This window comes from Aulostomus chinensis, chromosome 15 (genome assembly GCF_037954235.1).
Source record: "Aulostomus chinensis isolate RoL2024-O1b breed Wild chromosome 15, RoL_Achi_v1.0, whole genome shotgun sequence".
In the NCBI taxonomy this organism is placed as follows: domain Eukaryota; kingdom Metazoa; phylum Chordata; class Actinopteri; order Syngnathiformes; family Aulostomidae; genus Aulostomus; species Aulostomus chinensis.
Genome location: NC_141334.1, coordinates 19,414,949 through 19,436,729, shown reverse-complemented (window position 1 = coordinate 19,436,729; position 21,781 = coordinate 19,414,949). Strand labels below are relative to the sequence as shown.

The 21,781-nt window shown below is 41.0% G+C and overlaps 1 protein-coding gene across 5 annotated transcripts in view; it reads left to right on the top strand.

Moving 5' to 3' along the window:
- Positions 1 to 21,781, top strand: part of ncor1 (nuclear receptor corepressor 1) — a 70,459-nt gene that overhangs the window by 21,704 nt on the left and 26,974 nt on the right. For all 5 annotated transcript variants that reach the window (XM_086179509.1, XM_086179508.1, XM_086179507.1 and 2 more), the window contains exons 12-19: positions 270 to 448; positions 1,319 to 1,373; positions 1,865 to 1,966; positions 12,040 to 12,170; positions 13,208 to 13,503; positions 15,872 to 15,937; positions 21,150 to 21,286; positions 21,384 to 21,480. In XM_086179509.1, coding sequence (XP_086035635.1) covers positions 270 to 448; positions 1,319 to 1,373; positions 1,865 to 1,966; positions 12,040 to 12,170; positions 13,208 to 13,503; positions 15,872 to 15,937; positions 21,150 to 21,286; positions 21,384 to 21,480 — 1,063 coding nt within the window. The remainder of the gene's footprint in view (positions 1 to 269; positions 449 to 1,318; positions 1,374 to 1,864; positions 1,967 to 12,039; positions 12,171 to 13,207; positions 13,504 to 15,871; positions 15,938 to 21,149; positions 21,287 to 21,383; positions 21,481 to 21,781) is intronic.

Sequence of the window (21,781 nt, the reverse complement as noted above, 5' to 3'; positions counted from 1 at the left end):
CAAATAAAATGCCACAGTTCATGTTTTAACGAGGGAGAGATATCTCTGGTATCTCATTATCTTGAAAAATCTGGTGTGATCCAAATAAGTCATAACGGCTTGAAACAGCTTTCCAGAAATAACATTGAGTAAGAAAGATTTTTCTGACCAAAGTTTAAACAACAATCTTATCTTTCTTTGCACGTTAACTCCATGCTAAAGGAAGAGTAGTTCTTTGAGATGTATTGTAGAAGTTGTCTGCGGGATCGTCACATGTCTGTGTTCTACAGAACAACGAGAAACAGATGAGACAGCTGTCAGTCATCCCTCCCATGATGTACGACTCTGAGCAGAGGCGAGTGAAGTTTATCAACATGAACGGCTTGATGGATGACCCAATGAAGGTCTACAAAGCCCGGCAGTTCATGAATGTTTGGACTGAACACGAAAAGGAGATCTTTAAAGAGAAGTGAGTTGTTCTCTTGTTGCGTAATTCGTCTCTCCCTTGTGGAAGTAGTGTTATAGACCTTATTAAAGGGAGTCATGGCAGGCAGTAGCATTGTTAATAGTAACCTTTGAGATTTTGGACTTTTTTGATTTTGGTGTAATAATGTGTATTCTTTAAGACCAGAAAAAAAACTTTTAAAATACACATAGATATTTCATGATATCAGCATGTGATGCAAAATTGGAGAATGCCTGATGCTGAGTCACTGTCAAGCCCTCAGGCTTTGTGAGTTCCGAGAAACATGCGCATGTCAAAAACTAAAATTGACTAAACAACTTTTAAAGTGTTGGGAGATACATATTTTTATGTTTCTTTATTATATATTGTTTTAAATCTATATGGCTTTGTGGCTTATTTATTGAATGTTTAGTTTTCTCAGCCTTCGAGACAGAGACTTCTACTTAAGTGGACTTACAGATACTAAATGTTTAGGGTTTTTTTTTGTTGTTGCTATGTTCAAACACGTGTTAGCTCATATCACCGTTTTTTTCTAAAAGGATGAGGAAAATAGATGTCTTTGGTGGTTGACAATCATTTTTATTTTGTGGAGTGAGCAAAAGCGATCTGAAATGCCATGTCGGTCATGTTCAAAACATGAATTAATTGGAAACCACAAGTTTGATCTAATGCTCTATTCAAAGGTGTGCAGTTTTATTCGGTAATTCCTCATGTGTATACTATTTCAGAAAACTTCTGATACAAATGTGTAATTGTCCTAATCTAAATAATCAAGTGAAGAATGTTCATGGTTTACTCTGTAGTGTTTACTACGTATTACGTTACCTTTTTCCTGGCTTTGGTAGACAAATGATAACTGGCATCTCTTTCCAGGTTTGTCCAGCACCCTAAGAACTTTGGCCTGATTGCATCTTACCTGGAGAGAAAGGTGACTTACGGCTTCTATCTTCGCACTCATTGTTTGTCGTTGAACTTTGTGAGAACTAGGAAAGATTTCAAGCAATTGATATTCGAGCAGAGTGGTTAAAATGACACACTCAGAAAATAAAGACCTATGAAATCCTTCCAAATTGAATTAAAAATTAAATGTTATTCATTGTTTCAATGGAATTGTAATGAGTGATATAAAAACGAGTTCATCTTTATTTTGATCTAATTTGCACAAAGCAGTACCATCATAGTACTGTTATAAGGAACTGGATCCCAGCAACCTGGATCGAACCTGTAATCCTCACCCATATGCATCTCAATTCAAATTTTGCAACCTGATCATGATAGACCAGTTTGCTGAACAGTGTCTGACTCTAAGAGACAGATATTAAAAATTGTATTATACTGTAAAGGAGAGCCACATGTAAATTCTAAAAATAGACGTGCATGCATGTAGGATTTTCAATATCATGTTCTTCCCTTTTTCAGTGTGTTGCTGACTGTGTTTTATACTACTACTTGACCAAGAAAAACCATAACTACAAGACCCTAGTGAGAAGAAACTATGGAAGACGAAGAGGAAGGAACCAAGTAAGCCTGAGCCTTTGCTGAATATCTTTATTTCAGTGGTTGAGCAAATGTTGGCTACTTTGTCAGGAGATGTACTGATGAAGTTTCAGGTTATCCATCCATCCATCCATCCATTTTCTACTGCTTATCCTATTAAGGGTCGTTGGGGGGGGGGGGGGGGGGGGTGGAGCCTATCCCAACAGCTTTTGGGCGAGAGGCGGGGTTCACCCTGGACAGATCACCAGTCCATCCCAGGACCAACACATATAGACAGACAACCATTCACACTCACAGTCACACCTACAGTCAATTTAGAGTATCAATCAGCCTCATCCCCTCTTGATGTCTTTGGACTGTGGGAGGAAGCTGGAGTACCAGAGAGAACCCACACAGGAACAGGGAGAACATGCAGAGTCCACACAGAAAGATCCCGAGCCCGAGCCGGGACTTGAACCTGGAACCTGTCAACCACCATGCCGCCCCAGTTTCAGGTTACATTAAGATAAATAACATGTCTTCCATGTCAAAAATCTTACATCAGACCTAACTTTGGAGAGGAGGAGCAGGATTTACGGAGAATTGAAGTCGGACATGTGTTGGTTACTGCCATTCTTGCAGAACAATTTCTAGAGCATTTTTTATCACATTACCCTAATAGTCAGTACTGTGATAATTGCATTTTGAATATGTTTTAGTAAGGCAGAAGTTATGTGTCTAAACTAGAGATGCACCAATCGCCTTATTCTTGGCTGCTTTCTTTTTTTTGTTTGTTAGTGAGACCTGCCATTACTGAATTTTTGTCGATTCCAGCTGTCTTAGAACTACCCTTAACAGAATTTAAAACTAAAAATCAGCTTTTCTTCAATTGAGCCTTTTCATTCTCATAAGTCCCATAATCATTGTCATAATTACAGAAAATATTACTTTTACAGGGCGGCACGGTGGTGCAGTGCACGGGGTCTTTCTGTGTGGAGTCTGCATGTTCTCCCTGTTCCTGTGTGGGTTCTCTCTGGTACTCCAGCTTCCTCCCACAGTCCAAAGACATCAAGAGAGGACGAGGCTGATTGCTACTCTAAATTGACTGTAGGTGTGACTGTGAGTGTGAATGGTTGTCTGTCTATATGTGTTGGCCCTGTGATGGACTGGTCACCTGTCCAGGGTGAACCCCGCCTCTCACCTGAAGATAGCTGGGATAGGCTCCAGCCAGCCAGCCCCCCCCCCCCCCGACACCTAATAGGATAAGCAGTAGAAAATGGATGGATGGATGGATTACTCTCAAAGTTTCCTCATATTGCACCAAGTTACCGTATCTTTTCCAACTTAAACCACTCTAAATATATAAAGTGCTCTCCTCCTGGAAAGAGGTAAAAAATAAAATTCTACTGAAAAGGAGTTGCTTTACATCCAGCTGTGTTTGACACATCTTTTATGTAGAAAAAGAAGCAGTTGAATGCAGCAGCCAATGAAGAATAGGAGAGGCTGCATTCTAGTTGTTGGCTCCAACCTCTGCCTACCAGCCTTAGTCGCTTTCAATTTGTTAGCTCTCTCCAACTGGGCATGTTCAACGAGGTGATGGATTTTTAATGTCTGATTAGGTCTGTTGTCCCAAAATTTACACCAGGCTTGGCTGAGACCCACGATGCGTTTATGTTGGTCCCCCACACAACGATAATCTCAAGCCATCTGACAGCTTTGTTTAGCCGCTCAAATTCTGCTGATTTGGTCACTGTCCCTTGATTTACGTGTTGCTTCTGCATGCACATAGATTGTGTGTTCATTGTGTGTCCTCGTTAGGTCTGATTGGGAGCCTGCATGTGGTGTTTTATTTTGAAAAATGACGGGCTCTGCTATGTCATACATGTGGAGATATCCTGTCTGGCTCATCCATCTCTGATTGATTGATTTTCAGTTTGTCAGATTGTCAGTCTGGACTCTGCACTGTTCTGCTGGGCACTGTGGCAAGTGAACTGTAAGGAATCTGAAACACATGACCGTGACTGGCTGATTACTGATCCGATCCAGCAGGCTGATAACTGGTTGATTCTGATCCCTGGCTGGGCAGTTGGTATATCCCTAGTCTAAACATTCATGCCTGAGCTTGACCCATGTGTTGTTTGAAGACTCCTTCCATGCATAACCAAGTCATGGTGGACCTATGGCTCTGCTGCTGATTCGACCAATGTGGTTTGTTATTCCAGTTTGAGTCATCTTGCTGTCAGAATGGATGACAGATAATTCATGTGACTCATTTAGAGTAAGTTTTGCATCTAGCATGATAATAAAAACCCCTGTTCGATGTTATCTATTCCTTGTTAATTGCCATCGTTGCTAATGTTGGCATCGCTAATCCGTTATCCGTTGTAGTTTGACCTCTGCTCTCTGATACATCCTGGGAAGGAGCCCTTGCTCGCAAAGATTGTTAGATACCACCTTGTGGCCACTGAGAGATTCTGCAGTTTGCCTCTAGTTGTTTGTGTCACTCACATGTCTCTCAGTGGCTAGATATGCACAGAAACTTAACCCTCCCTGTACCTCAATAGTCATACACGCCATTTCTTCTCATTTTGCGTGGCATTAATTTCAATAATTATTGTTTTAATATGTATTAGCTCTAACATTAGTCATTCCATGCTGTTGTAATTGTTCTGAATACAAAAAGAAACTCAACATAGAGACCTGGCATTCCAATTGCCACCTTTTGACCATGTGCAAAATAGCATAAACTACACATAACTTTTACAGTCAAGAGTGCCTGTTACATATTTTTACAAATAAAGTTTGGGCTAAACGGAAAAAAAACAATAACAAGAAAACAAAAAACATTTGGATAGATTTCAAGTCTTAAGAACAGAACAAATCCCTGGAAAAAAAGAAAACATCCATGGTTGCATTAATTATAAGAGAAAGACATTGTCCCACATTGTGTGCTGTAGCCCCAACTATTCTTGATTTATAAGTAAGCAACACTTGGAGTTACATAGAATGAGGAAATGCTATGCTGTTGGTACCCAGTAATTATAATCTGGATAATTATTTATGATTGCATTCTTAATGCCTAATGCCATGTGTGGTGCATGCTTAAAGATTCTTAATTTTATAGTACAGGACATTCTGTCTCTGTGTCAATTATATCTGCTGTGCAACACAATGGGTTGGTTGTGGGCTGTTTGTGTAAAAGGAGGAGGAGGGTAGAGGAGCTCATTACATCTTGAACACAAAGATGGTTCTTCTTACTTTTCGAAGTGGCTGTGCTGAATTTTTATCGTGTGAAACACCTGGTTATCCTATTATTGTTTGAACCAGTTGTATGGACATGCAAGGATCAATAGAGATTCTGTCCATTTCTTTGATGCAGAGTGTTAAAGAAGTGTTGAAACATCAGTTTGAATTTGCAGATTTCTTGCTAATGATTGAAATGATGAAAGGAAAATGCGGTGGTCGGTAAAGCTTTCAGGAGCCACACGTAGCCAAATTAGCAGTAAATACAGGAAATACGTTTGGCTTGTTATTGGTCACACACAGATTCCGTGTTTTTGTTGTTTTCTGAGTTGAAGAAACAGGTTTGTTTAATTCAAAAGATGGGGGCACATTTTCTTTCTTTCGTGTTACAACATCAGGCACATCGTTGCACTCGGTAAACACATGGTTGTTATGTATATGTTCGACATGGGTCAGAAATGTTTGTTGAACATAGATGAATACCAGGTTGTTGGTGTTTGCATCTGTTTTGCACTGCTAGTGCATACTTGTCGGTTTCATAGTCGTTAAAGTTGGTGTGTCTACTCTGTTGTTTTTACACTCAAGATTGAACATGATTCTATTCCTTCAACATGTAATGTTGAAGGAATTGAATCCATATCACCTTTTTTCTTTTTCCATGGTTTGTCACTTGAATGTAAATAACAGCATGAGATGGTCTCTCTATCACATCTTAAGACTGAGGTTTGCCAAAATAGCTCTCATTTTTCTTTTTTCTTATGCACATTCGGATGTTATTGATTTCCAGGCTACTGGTGTGACTTAACAACTGCAGTTCGACTGACTAATGTGAGTCATTAGAGAGGCAAAGAAGAGGACGGAGTGAGCAAAAGCAAGAGCAGAGGAATGTAGGGCGAGTGAGTGAAGCTGAGGGGAAAAACCCTCTGCGAGACAGTCAGCTCTGGCAGCTTATCCGCTGAGTATGTGCTGTGCTCTTTTTATTTTTTCTTTCAATTTCCTCTTCCTTCTATGTGTGAGAGAGAAAGTCACCCCTCTCTGAAACGGCTAACTTGGTACAGCCCAGCCATCTGACAGGCCCAAAAAACTCACTGTGCTGCTGTGAGTGCCAATCAAAGAGGAGTGCTTGGAAGGGATTACCTTGAGTGACCCTGCATAGATTAGTGCGTGCATGTGAGATGGACAATTCTTTGGGCGGCTTAAGCGGCCTGATGACACGCTTTCCCGGAATATGTGCGGCAGTGCCGTGGCCCGGCAGCCCTTCTAAGGAGCTCTGCTATGATGCTGTCCTGCCCCTCTACTGCTGTCGTTTCCACCGCTATGGAAGTACTGGAGGTTAAACGCACATTTGCAGCACCAGTAAGCTGTGGCTCACAGCAAGGAAAAGGTTTTTTTATTACCAGCAAATGAGCTTGCAGGTATGTTACTACCTTTGACACAGTTTACTCGATTTAGTTGTTGGCATACTCTTATGCCCTGTAACTTCTCATTTTGTCTGTTGTATTTTTTATTGCTCTGCTGCTTGTGCAGTTCGTTTCGTAGCCTACATAGTGGCTTGAGGCTCGTAGGCAGTCAAACACATCTATTTTAAGACAGTTTTTCTAGGACATGCAGACATGGTTTTTAATTTAACAGTCAAGAAAAAGGCTGTGGCCATCCGTACACATGCATGTGTGCTATGGGGTTGAGTTATTGCTGTGTTTTCAGGAGATACATTTATTTTTAAAGTCCTTTACATAGTGCAGAGTCATTTGAGCATTTACCAGAGCAACGGCTTGTGCAAAGCTGCCTCACACACTGAAGTATATGTCCCCAAGCCAGTTAGCAGTGTACCTCTGGTCTAAATGACTATGCCTCAACAACAGTATACGTCAGTAGGGTACACACAGCTCACGTTCTTGTGGAAGCTCACACAGGAGTTGCCCCAGTGTGTCAGTACAATCATTTCATTGGTTGTTAGAAAGTAGACTCTTGAAGTTCACCCAAACATAACCCGAGTTTTCTAAGTACTTTTAACCAGCTTGTCTTCCCCATGTTGTTGTCATCTTCTAATGCCTATATAAAGATATGTATTATTATTTTTTGCAAGAGGGCTTTAGCCCCCACCCCACCAATTCTTGCCTCACACCTTTTTAATGCAACTGTGTAAATTTACCCTCATTTCTCTGCATATACATTCCTCCTCCCGTCCCTGAGCTATAGTTCCTTCAGAATTTCTGACCAAGTTCCAAGCCTACTGTCTTACATTGCTTGCACTCTCACAACTGTTGGCTAGTTTGAAATTGTCAATGTGCACGCATCCACACAGCCTCTACTTAAAAAAGGTACATTTTAGATGATATATTTTTACTCCCAAATCCTTGAAAAAGGTTAACTCTGGAAGTTTTGGGGTCATTAAATCTGTTGACAATGGTTTTTTTGGGCTTTTTTTGTGCAAAAAACCCAAAAACAAAGCAATAATAGTCATCCATCCACCCGTCCATCCATCCTTCATCATCCATGAAGGGTCACGGGGGTGGAGGTCGGGAGCCTCTCCTAGCTAACATTAGGCATGAGGTGGGGTTCACCCTTGATGGGTCACCAGTCCGTCGCAGGGCCATCAGGAGCAATTAGGAGCTCAGTATCTTGCTGAAGGATACTTTGACATGGTTGTGGGTCGAACCAGCGACGCTTTGTTTGCTCGAGGGCTACTCCACCTCCGAGCCACACCGTCCCCCAGATTATTATACCCAAAGGTGTTATTCCATTCATATTCTACTTATCCTAACCACTGCCTTAAATGGTGTCTATTTTAGTTGATAATTTCGTACATGAGTTGCTATTTTTGGTACAGCATTCAGCTGGTTTCACTCATACTTGACCAAGAGATTGTAATCTTCTTAATAATCAGCATGTGTCCTTGTCATCTCCCCTGCTGTGTGGAGACAGTCAGGGGTCCTTAAACCAATCCTCCTCACATCCTTGCTTACTCCGTGTCATTTTCTCTCACTAGACATGTCATATCACTGTTATGCAGATGATGAACAAATTTATTTCCAATCCAGTAAGCCTAATTAAATGCCCTCCCTACATGATTGATTTGCTGCAGCCAAAGACAGGAAGTATCCTAATTTCGTTTCCCATTTAGACCCTGACAAAACTGAAGTTCTTCTAAATGGTCCCGATTATTTTGCCACTTGCAGTGACTCAGTTGGTTTATCCACTTTATTCAGCCCCCCTTCTAATAATCCTGGCATCATCTCATATCACTTGACCATAATTTTATTCCACTTCTATTCTGTTTCTGATCTCCTGGTTCCTCATTCTTCAACATCCAGTCCTTAAATCTCTGCTTTTTATCCATCCACTTGCTGCTCCAACTCCAAAACAATAGGTGATGCCTTTGCACATTTGCTGAATTTTTAAACTGGATAAGCGGATTCTAGAATCCCAATCTTAATAAGTAAGCCTGTAAAGCCTATTGTTTATCTTGAAGCAGTTGTTTACTAGGATGCCCCTTAAGAATTCATTGACTTAAGTCAAGTGGCTACCTTGGACAAATTCATTTCTTTCTAAATAAGACTGATCAACCCGGACAGACACTGCGTGTATTGTGAGCCTCTTTAATACCTTTTTATTTGTGTGTATGATGATTTAGAGGACATATGAATCTGCTTTTTGTCAGTCATGTCAGAAGAGCCAAAAACCCCAAAGTGAAATGAATGTAAACTGTGAGAGGAGACTGGTGTGGGCTTTGCAGCTCCTAATGAAATCCTGCAGAAATCCATTTTTTCCAATAGGGATTTTGAATGTACAAACACCTGTGGTACAAATAACAAAAGGGCAAAACAGAGAATAGTTTGTCACTTGTGCAAGATATTAGTATGATCTTTTACAGCCAATTTAATACAAAATTGATTCATTTTTAGAGTGTTTGTATTATTTTGCATTCCTGGTACAAAATTTTACCTAAGTAAACAAAACTATGACAGGGAGATTTGCTTTTGGAGTTTTTTTTTCTTACTTTAAGCACTTTTGAGTACACAATTAAATCAAGCCTATCTGTACAACTCATTCTACATTTATTTTACTTGCTGGGGGGACCATAATGCTAAAATACCCCCTTTCTCAGTCAGTGAAGTTTAACAAGAAGATTTCATTGGCACTGATGATCTGATGAGTTTTTCCTTTCGAGAGCTCTTAGTAACCAGGGCAACCATGCCAAATGCTGGCATTATTTGACTGTTATTCTCTTTTATTTTTGATTATAAATTGAATCACGGTGGCTCAGGAGTTAAGATCAGCATGGTTGTTAATACTTCCAAAATAAATGCATTGTTTTTTGTTTTTTTTATCAAAGTGTAACTTGTAAATCAAATGACATACACAAAGTCAACAGGACTTGTGAACCAAAAGAGGGGAGACATTAAAACTCTAAGAATATTCAAGCCAGTTAGGAAAGAGCTTCATTCGAAAACACGGGGCCTTGTTGACTTTTGGAGAACATCTGTGAAGAGGCTCTTTACGCAGTGTGGAATAAGAGGCAGGAATGCCACGGTTCCCTGACCACCTCCAAAGCAAACAAGAGCGTTCCCTGAACCAACCAGAACAGCATCTCACTCAAGAACAAGTATGGAAGAATTACTGCCCTAAAACAGTCTGGTCTCCTCTGTAAAACCCTCAGCATTGCCAGGGGCCAAAAACAGACAGACCGCTGCAGGCAGGAAATGAGTCAAGTTAGTTTAAAGTCTCAGTCCAAGTTGGACGCGATCCTCCCTGCATACATCAACCTACAGTGTGAGCTCTGAACCGACGGATCTTCCCAGCCGTGTTGTTGCATCATTGCTCTGCTGTGAACCTTCATACCACTTTAAAAATAATGCTTTGTACATATTGTTGTGCTACGTGCAGTTAACCGTACTCGAGACAAGTATGGGTAAGCTTTTGAAATAGTGGTCATGATCCTATCTGATTACATTACTTGTCATAACACTGACTTTGACCATAATTAGCATTCCTGATGAATAATAAGCTAGCCACAGCATCAGCCGTGAATCCAAATGTATAGTTTTGTCCAAAATTCTTTTAAAGAGCTGGACTATTTTTAAACCTGAGTGCAACCAGTGTTGTAGCTGCACTGATTTTTACTTGCCATCTAGTGGATTGGCACAGATGTATGCAGTGGTTGTCATGAAGTGTTTAGTTGTGATGCCTTTAATGCTGGTTGCTGTTGCACAAGGAGTATCATTAATGGGTTTCACATAAATGTGATGTCTAAATAATTTTGTGCCAGTAAACATTTGGTTCATATTTCAACATAGTAGGTAGCAGCTCTCACTAATCTATTAATTTTGAGTATAACTCACAGAACACATAATAAACAAATTTAAACATAAATTTGACTGATGGCATCATTCATTTGTCGACATTATGTATTTGATCGATGTTAACTGGGCTATGCATCAAACAGTGACTGATTTACAGGGATATTATACAAGTAGGCATGCAAATATTACATTGGTATAAATATCGCACATTAGTGCAATGTGATAGTAAGGACAACAACAAGGTAAGGAACAATGCTGTACACAGACCGAGGAATTTCTGGCGTAGTGTCAGAAAGTTGCTGTACCAATAATCGATACACGTCAGTGTTAATTTGCACAAAAGTATGTTGAGAGGCAGTCATTGTTTGGGTATGTAAGTGTGTGAAAACAGGCATTTGACTTTAACGATGTGTAAACTTGGGGCCGTTTCCAGCTTGTGAGTTATTCAGGTTTCCTCGGCTGTGACCCAGTTCCGGTCTGACTGGTTTGTCATGACATGGGATTAACCTTTGATGGTTTGACTTGAAAAAATAAGGGTTGAACATTGGTCAAAAAATCTCTGTCAGTTCACTGCCAATGGTTTGAAGAACGAAATTAAGTATACATGAACACCTCAAAGCTTGATTTGTCTTGCAGCTCCAGCTATTCTGTGAACAAAAAGCCCTCTTAATTTTCTTTCTATCTCTAGTTAGACTAGCAAGTCAGGAGACAAAGGTGAACAAATGGTTACCACAGCAAAGGTTGTCAAGCTGCTTGGTATTTTCAGAGTTGCCAGCAATATCTTTATTAGGGTTTCTTGTGATATGCCAGCCAGGCATATTGTTGTTGAAAAGACACAAATCTGCTTTTTGGTATCTCTGTCTTCCCCAAGTTTGCTTCTGTGTATAACTTTTGCCTTTACCATTGAGTCAGGCACATTCCTTGGCCCCATCTGGTACCAGCATGGGATGTTTGGCTTGGCATAACCAGGCATGTTCCAGCACAGCTCTTTTCATGGAACAGGCTGGAGGAAGCATTCTGTGGCGTACCGTGCCAGCAGTGATGATAAAGAATGTTTCTCTGTCCTCAATCACTGTGTCAGACCCATTTTTGAAATTTTGTGTTAAATGTTTTCACTTGTAACTCATGTAGGCAGTGATATGGATCGGAACTCTTATCTTGTTTGATTTAGAATACCAAGATTGTCGGTGGGATAAATTGCAGAGGGCTATGAGACTAAAGAGGGTCATGGTCAAGTCTTTTTCTGTGAACAAGCATTTTATTTAGAGAAATGAGGCATGAGAACAGGCCACAGCAGGCAGAAGAGAGAGGACAGCGTGCGCAGTATGGTTTGTTTCTCATATTTCTGTAGACACTGGACCGATTCGAGATTCAGCAAGTTACAGCATACTCTCAAACCCTTCCTATTCAGGATTTTTGGTAGAGATGGGTTGTTTGATCAGGAATGTCAAAATCAGGTGCAGGATACTGACATTATTGACGCATCAGCTGACTTTTTGCACAGATCAGCAATTTAGACTAAAAATTGCTAGATGAAGAAGAAATGACAAAATCATTGTGTTTTGTCTCCAGCAAATAACACGTCCCTCACAAGAAGACAAGTCCGACGACAAAAACGAAGAGGACAAATCTGAAAAGTCTGAGAAAAAAGAGGACGAAGAAAAGAAGGACGAGGAAGAGAAAGATGAAAAGGAGGATTCGAGGTGAGTCATGAACGGTTGTTTTATGGTGCCTTTTTTTGTCCACTTGTCTTGACTTGGTGCTGTGTACTGTGCCAAACCATGAATGTCCCATCACCCCACCCCCCTGGTGGCCTGGTACCAAATCTGACCGAACAAAAGCAATCTTGCAAAGCGGAATGGAACGAGAGTGTCTTTTCACTCCCTGGCCAGGTTTTAGTGGATGCACTGTACCAACAAATAACACATTTGCACCCCAAACTGTCGATTCACTATTCCATTGAACATCCAATGACAAGCGGCAAGTAAAACATTTTCTCACACCCTAATTGTACTGGAACATTGCTCATTATCATGTACAATCTGGACATTCAATGTGCTCCATTTACCAGAGTTTTCTTGCTCACTGTATGCACATCCAACAAACAGAAGGCCACTGCCCGTGTTTAATTGTACTGTGTCAAAGCCCACCCTTCTCAGCTGTGGCCGGGAAGTGTACAATGCCTGAGCATGATCACACCAGTCAAAAAAAAAGAAAAAAAAGGACTTTGGGGGACTAATGTGCTCAGGCATTGCATCGATTACCTGGTGTGAGTCGGCCTTATTTAAGTGTATAATATTGGATATCAGTTTTAGCTATTTGAAAGCTAACTTGTAGTTGGATGTCTAACAATATTCTTCCAAATATAAACAAGAAACAGGGTCAGCTTCAACGTTGAATAATTACAAGTTTAAGAGGAGAGTTTTTTGATATTCAGAGTATTATGTTATCTATTTTAACTGTGATGGACAGTATGCAGATTCCATTTATAGATTTTTCTGTCACAAGCTCATTGAACATTACAGGAGAGATGTCAAAAATTGTTCAGAGATTGGAAAATGTCATATCTCCACACCCTTCAGGGTTGAGGGAAGATGGCCCCTATTATACTTGTCCTGAATGTTCAGGCATGGAGGAAGGAAACACGTTACAAGAAGGGCCGGTTATGCTGAGTCAGAAAGGGAACAGATTTTCTGTACCAGTGGTCTCTAAAGCTGTGTTTTCCCTCTCCAAACCACAGGGAGATTGGCAAGGACAAAGACAAGTGTGACGGTGGGGAGGACGAAGACGGAAAGGAGCAAAACACGCCGCGTGGCAGGAAGACTGCCAACAGCCAGGGCCGCCGTAAGGGAAGGATCACCACACGCTCCATGGCCAATGAGGCTGCAACTGTGGCGGCTGAGGAAGCACCTCCCCCTGCCCCCGAGCCTGCCTTGCCAGATCTTCCGCAGCTCCCTAAATCCGATCCAGCCCAGAAGCCCATGAAGGAGCCTGCAAAACCCCAGACTCCTATAACTTCCATGGATAATAATAAGGGTGAGTCCTCTCAGGGATGCTCTCTGGAGGTTGTTAAGATTGCATTTTTACAACACGAGATCCCCTGCAATGACCGACAAATGAAAGAGAACTCCCTCTTTAATAATTCAGTCCATGAAAAACTTTGTTAAGGGGAAGAGGGAATGTCTATCAGACTGCGAGAAGGGCGATCCAACAACAGTTATATGTGGTAATGCATTACAGTGCAAGTTGCACATTTTCTTGATGGATGAAATTATCCATATTTATCAATTTTAAATTAGTTTTTAGCAGTACAGGGTTCTGTTGGTTATATTTTTAACATCAATCCTCTTTTTTATTAAATCAAAACCAACAAAAAGCAAGCCGTAACATGTTATCAACCTAAACAATGATTGTCTAGTGAACACAAAGTATTTTCAAGTGTTTGATAAATTTCAAGCCTCTTAGATTTCCTATTAGACATAATAACCTGATCTTTTTATTTCCCTCACAAAAAAGTAATGTCAAATGTCATTACTGGCTGCCCTCATTTAAGTGATGGATCTCAGAGACTGTTTGGTTTTACAAGCAGAAAGAATGATTGGCACACACCAAATATGCAGTTAAAGATACGCGTAAAGTTAAGAGATAGATTTAACTGATTTTAGTCGGGAGGTGGCTAGACAGAGTTGGAGTTTTAGGGACTTTTTTTTGTTGCGTCTGACAGATTCGGTCCTGTACAACATCTCTCTCAGGGAGCTCTGGGTAGTAACCATGGCAATGCTCCTATGGGGCTGTCGTCATTGTGCTCTATCACACACTTGTACTCTTTGACCCAGTTGAAGTCTGTCACTCTGACAGTGGCTGCTCGGGTTCTCAGGTAATCTTGTTGTGGCACTAATCTGTTTCATCAGTTCACTGTTTTGTAAGTATGCTGTGGGTCCCTGCCACCTGCTCCCTTTGCTATCTGCTGAGCTCTACCTCTCTCAGCCGTCTGTCTGAGTTATGCAAGGTCTGCCCTATAATGTGATTAGCTAACCTGTGGCACGTCCTTCCATCTTCTCAACCCTCTGACCTCTCTGGTCATGTTCTGGGTGTATCATGGTTTGTATAGGACAGTGTCAACTATAATTTCCCATAGTGACTAGCTTGTGGATTTAGTGCGTGTCTGTTTGCTTGCTCTGTTGTAACCCCTGGAGCTATGGTGCTTCTGAGAATTAAATGGGCTTGGTGCTAAAGGGTAGCTATCCTGTGAGTCTCGGCCAGTTGAAATTGTGCCAGGCAAGTTCAGGAAGCTGCTGATTCAGTGGGGGCAGACAGTTGTGTTTTGATCCTGTTTGAAGCTATAGGTGTGTGTGTGTGTGTGTGTGTGTGTGTGTGTGTGTGTGTGTGTGTGTGTGTGTGTGTGTGTGTGTGTGTGTGCGTGCATGCGTGTCTGTGTAAGGGAGGCGGGTTCTTGTCATGAGGTGATGATACCCTCTGCATTTTCATAGTTGAGAGATTAATAACAACCCCCCCAGGGGCCTTAACTGTCACGGGGAGAACATGTGAGTTTAATCACTGGAGGAGGTAGCCACCTCCGGTCGACATTTATTTAACTGACTGTAAAAAAACTGACTGTGTGGCTGGGCGACCTTTGGTAGGAGCCATCTAAACAGTGAGAATTGATCTCCTCATCTTAGAGGTGGGTGAGTGAGGGGGCAAGCCTCCTCTTAATGTCAAGGGTACATCTGCCGCTATATTAGTCCAAATGTTTACACAGTCTCGGTGGGTGCCATGGAGGAGAGTGGGCTAGAGTTCACCCAGCCCCCTCCGTACAAACTGGTCACTTCTGTGAATTGGGGGGGGGGGGTCATTGTAACCATGCTGAGGCGAAGAGGAGAAGTGTGTATCTGTGTGTAAGTATGAAATGGACAGTCTCACTGGAGCAGGGGTGAGAGGGTTTGGGTTTGGCTGTTCTGTCTATTTGTCTCCATCCAAGGCCATTTCCCAAAGAGGGAGGCACAGCTCTCAACTCCTCCACTGTCTGGCGCTACATCAGCTGATCAAGGCCCTCCCCTAGTGGATTTAAGAGGAGGAGGGCTTGTTCTGTGTTGTGGGGAAGGGGGGTAGCCAGGGAGCGAGAAAGAGAGAGGGGTGGGGTGGGAGAGAGAGCGAGAGTGTAAGTGAGGGAGCAAGTCTCAGCAGTCCGTGAATGTAAACAGATTATTAGATTAGTGGCCATGAGAAGACGACGGCCGGAGAGAGGACTCTCTCTCTCTCTCGCTCGCTCTCTCTCTCTCTCTTCTCTCTCTCTCTTCTCTCTCTCTCTCCCTCTCACTCTCTCTGCCTCGCTTCCTCGCTCTCTCTCCCTTTTCTCTTTCTTGTCAGTGCTGATGGGGCTGGGTCTCTTTGCTTTGTGATTTAGCTGGTGCTGGTGAAACTGGAGAAACCTCTCGCTGGACCGAGGAGGAGATGGAGGTCGCCAAAAAAGGTATGGTGTAGTTCATTTCTCCCTCGCTTTATCTCGCTGTTCTTCATTGTGGTTCCAGCTTTTTATTACCCCCACCACACACACACACACACACACACACACACACACACACACACAAACACACACATTCTCCCCGTTATGACAATCTGAAGTTGCCTTGCATCCTCGTGTCTTTCATCTACAGAAGAACGAATGTGCATTTTCATCCACACAAATAGAAACTTAAAAGTCCCTCCCTGTGAGTTGTTGGAGAAACCCAGAGGGTTCCTAAATGTATTTCTAGCTGGACACCTGGATTGACATGTAAAGGCCTTCCATGAAGCAACAGAGCATGACGGTTGAACATTTCTCTAAAGATCAATATGTGTTATTCAAATTCAAACACTTTATCAGATCCTCTGTAAAAATAATCATCTACTTTAGTCTCTTAAAGTCAGTCTCAACTGTGCCTGTTCATAGCCTACACTGCTGCAGTCATACGCCATTAAACCCTCTCACCTCTTTTTTTTTCTTGTTTCTTTGGCATGGGCCTCTCAGAAGGGACCCTTAGACTTGGGAGACTAAATAAAACAAAATAAAGGGATTAATGTTGATGAATTAAGACTCTCTTGAGTAGGCTTTTTGAGATTTGCTTCCTCTGTAACAAGAAAAGGTGGTGCAATGATCTCCTCCAGCATTCAGGCCTACGTGTCTGAGGATTCGTGTACCCAGAAGAGACCTGCATGACCTCTACCAATTATAAGACAAAGTTACTCCAGAAATCCCTTTTATGTTTTGCTATTAAACATAACTGGTCATGCAAGCAGAGTGAGTAGATGCTCTGCTCTTCAAGGACAAAACTGAAAACTATATAGCTTTGTTGTCGTCAGTGTCACATAAGCAATTTAACTGAACTTTTAGAAACCACCGAAAAATGTGTTGTAACTGTGACTTTGAGCAAGTCAGTAATGTATTAGACGAACTTCTGTCTTTTGTTTCTGATGTGTGAGCAAACAGGATTTTGTCATATCCATTGATCTCGTAAATGTGGCTCAGTACTGGTATTTTTCACTTTTCTTTTTCATGACCCTTACTTGTTTGCACACAGTTGGTTAAGTTGATTAAATAAGGTTATTAACTCGGCCTGGGTTTTTTTTCAGGGGTGTTCCATTGCAATTGCATACATTTGGCATGTCCGCACTACAACCCATGTACAACCCAGGTCTTTTCCGCCAGTCTGTTTATGATAATTCTGTTCCCCTGGCACATAAAGAAACAAACCCAGTTTTTTAAAACCATAAAAATACCTACCTTTACCTTTGGAAATGCAGACAGCAGTACAAAGATTTTTTCCCCCATCCCTTTACATATTAAAATAGATCAATCGCATTTGTATTTATCCACAATTGTACTGTGAAGATGGTATATTTACAGTGCAGAGCAGCTAATGATGTCAGTATAAACAGTAGAGATACTAAATATCCTGCTTGGCCGGTGAGTGTAGCAGGAAAAGAAACCTGTCTGTTCTGCTGATGTGATGTGCACATAAGTGTAATAGTTATTCCTTGGAATGTTTACTGAAATCAGTGTATATTTTCAGAAAAAGTGTCTTATCAAAACAAGAACTTGAAAATGAGCCGATGACATTAACATGTTAGTTAAGATGACTTTTCACAGATACTTTTCATACATAGGCATATTGTTCTCATGGTAATACTGCCATACTGCCTCTGTACTTCATGCTACATCTCAAACATTGTCTCTTACCTCAGGATGGTTAAGAAATCAGGCATCCAGTGAGTGAAGCTTTAAACATGTCGGTGAAGGTCTGAGGGCCTCAGTCTGTGACAGTTGTGAATGTGATTCTGCTGGCAGTGATTCTATCCAATCCAATCCAACTTTATTTGTTAAGCCCTTTAAAACAACCACTGTTGACCAAAGTGCCTTACAGAGTAATTAGTTAAGCATCACAAATAAAAGACAACATAAATAAGATAAGAATAAAAGGAGAAAGGCCAAGGAGAAGAGATGGGGCAGATCATTCCAGAGTTTTGGAGCTACCACAGCAAAAGCACGATCCCCTCTGAGCTCCCGTTTAGTTCTGGGCGCAGTCAGGAGCAGCTGATCAGCTGACCTGAGGGAGTGAGTTTGGGTCTAGAAGCTCAGAGAGGTGTTTCAGTCTCTGTATCGCTATCTGATTCTGTCTATAAAAAAAACACCAGACCGTTGTCTGACATGTTCGGATCGTTGCAGGTCAGTTGACTTAGACAAGAGTCTGAACAGTCTTGACACCTTAAATCGCATTTAACAGGAACGGTAATTGAGATTTGTGTTTAGCTTTGTGGTTATTGGTCAAGCTGCCAGTGTCCCTCACCTCAGTAGCCCTGAGAGGGAGGGTAGGTCATAGGGGTTGCAGGCTTTACAGAGAAGACACCCAAATGTCAAAGGTAAACGGTGCTCTTCCAGTTCACTGCAGCCAAGTGTAGTTAGACAATGGAGCTGCTTGTGTCCTAAGCTCCTTGTCAATCAGTTTGGATAATCACAATATTGAAAAAAAGATCTATTTAATTTAATTAACACTTTTTAAAAACAGGTGCTTCACAGACATGAAAAGATCAAACCTGAAAGCACCCAGACAGTTTGTTCCTCTGCCAGCAAGGCTCATGGATACAGAATATGCTGTATCATCAAAACCCATTGGTGATTTTTCTTCCTGACACCAAAAAATACTTCCCAATCACTGAGAAACAACATGACCCATCAAAGCTGAATACTTCTCTAAATAAAATACATGGCTGCGATGGTAGGATTGCTCAAAGATATGTCTTCAATCAAGATCATTTCCAGAAGTGAAAATATTCTTTAAGCCATTTCACATGAACTCAAGGAAATTATACCATGGTCAGGCTGAATACTCTTTTCTGATTGGCTGTCAGTGTGTTGATTAAAATCGTACACACGCACACGTAGTTCGCCTCAAGTTGAATCAATTTTTAGAAATTACTCGGCCAGCCAAGATGTTACTATGGCAACTGTCAAGGTTTCCTTACTAACAGCTGTTATTTGGTTTATAGTATGAATTTAGTAAGCACTTTTTCTATTATTAAATGCATTCATTTTACTGGTTAAAATGTAAACTTGTTGTAAATAGTAATGTAAGTTGCTTAATTTACATATGAATTCATTTATTTTACAAGTTAAAGCCTGTACCTTGTTAATTGTTAGAGAGGTTGTTTCTGATCCAAGACTGCTGTAGATATATATGCAAAAATATCTAATTATGGCAAATTAATGGAATTTACTTTCAATTAAAAGCTAGGCAAATTAGTGTGAGCCGAACATTCCTGCAACACAGCATAAGAACATCCAAATGGTGTGGGAAAGTAGCGTCAGTCTCGGGACATATCTGAACAGGTAAAATGAGGGTCAACATTTAAGCTAACATTAAAGAAAATAAATAATCATTCTGGGCTGCTTTGGATGTCTTTTTCAGTGCAGCTGGAACTAATTCCTGGAAGACAAAGCACATGAAATATTTGACCCATGATTTTGGCAACCAACTTCATACAGCTGTTAAAATAACTTGTGTATTTCTTAAAACTGTTTCATGACCATAGTTTAAGCAGAATAATCAACTTGTAGGCGATCATCCCGCTGCTGCGCGTTGAGTGGTTATTTCCCTCCGTGTCGTGCGTCCAAAACCGTTTACACGCACGCCTATGAGTTGATTATCCATGACATAGTCCATGACATGTCCAGCTGATCCTTCAAATGACCTAGATTGTACAGATCGAGCATCTACAGTTCAATCCTTATTCCTTCACTTGCTCCTTGAAATATGACCCATTTTTCCCCACCAGATTTATTTTAAAAACGTCTTACTAGTTTTTGAGATAGCCAGTTAACAAAAGGACACATGCCAGTGATCACATTGACTCCTCAGATGAGATAATTACAAATAGGCAAATGCAATCATAAATGGAATCTTGGATAAGTGAATTGATAAAATTGAAATACTACAACTACTAAAGGTCATTTAGAACATCGGTGTCAAGGCTGGACTCGTTTTTAAGAAGTGAAGAAAAAGAAGATAACGTTTTGTAAGATATCGCTTCCATGTTTGAGAATGAAAAGTTGAGTAAATCTTTCAGAGAGGATGAAGTTTTTCACATCATCAGTCATCGGTGAATTTGGTTGCAATAACTGGATCGGTGAATTTGATTGCAATAACTGGATCAAGTGAACCAAAACTCTTCTACACCTCACTATGCTGTTGAATAAACACATGGCATGATTTTAGCTGAGGTCAAAACTTTATCTGCACAAAAATGTCACGTCTGGCATCTCCTAGTAGAAGAGACTTAACTTAGGAATCAGGAGAGCAGTGGTGAGTGGGTAAGGATGTTATTTGCCTTTTCATAGCAACTTGGTATTTAGGATTTGCAGCAATAAGGTGTGGAAAGTGTTTGAAATTACTTAAATTTGCAGTGTTTTTAAGCTATTTAAAAGGTCCTTCAGTAAAATTGTACCTTAGTTTAGAAGTTTTCTATTTCTGTTTAAGCTGTCAACACTTCCTCCTAATGAGTCGGTCTGTCACAACTGGTCCAAATAGTGCAGAGGACATTTTAGATTGAGCTTTCCAGAATGTCAGCACATTGTTGAATGAATTATGTTCCTTTGCAGAATATGAAAAATTTAGCAAATCAAGCAGCTGGGAAGCCTGGTAGATGTCTTAAGAGTGTTCCATGTTGTGTTTGGTTCATGTTAAAGAGAGCGGGCACCTGAGGAACGTTGACCTAGCGTGGTTGGAAGAATTTAGCCAGCAGATTTACCCGAGTAAACCCATAAGAAATAATAATTATATTGAGTCTCTTACGCTGTAGCCCATCAGTAGATCATCGCATCAGTGACCCCAGGAGTACACAGATATTTTCCAGGAACACCAAATGTTCAGCGGCTTTTGGTTCTTAATGGAAACCATGAGGAATTCATCAAGATCATCTTATTGAATCATAGTGTCTGCATAGATTCAGCAAGAAGCAATAATTGGAAATGCAGAGAAGATGTCAAAATGTGTCTGTCAAACCAGGCGTGCCTGTATTCCTCTTCCTTTTAGCTGCCACTTCTTGGATTTTGTTTTAACTTGCAGAGGATAAAGTTAATTTTATTAGACCAACAAATTGAGTAGCCTATATTATTAAATGTTGAATTGTCTCCCCTTGTCCTGCACCAGGGTTAGTGGAGCATGGGCGAAACTGGACAGCCATTGCTAAAATGGTAGGCACCAAAAGTGAGGCACAGTGCAAGAACTTCTATTTCAATTACAAGAGACGTCACAATCTGGACAACCTGCTCCAGCAGCATAAGCAGGTAAGCTACTTGGTGTCGTCTGCTTCCTGATACGGAGGTCCATCAATGAGCTGTCGTAACTGTGGTGTATGAACTCAAACATGTTTCTGTTTCCCAGGACACACGGCGGGCTCGTGCTGATAGGTCTCAAGGTGAAGGTCTAGCCGCGGCATCACCTGATGACGATGATGAGGACAACGCAGATGACAGTGAAGGTTAGAGAGTTGTATGATAGGAAGCATGTGCTCATTTTTAACCAAACACACACACTCAGTAAAAAAAAAAAAAAAAAAAAAAAATCAAGAGTGTTTGGACTTTTTTTTTCTTTTTTTTTGCTGTTTATCTGCAGTGTTAAGTCCAAGGGCTAACTTGAAGGACACAGAAGGCCCTGATATTTGCTTGTGAAGCTTCATGCTTGATATTGCAAATTTTAGTCAAGAATGAAAAGACCGTAGTGTCTGTGTCCAAAGACAAATGCCCCCTACGTGATCATACAAGGATCTATGTTCGTGGTGG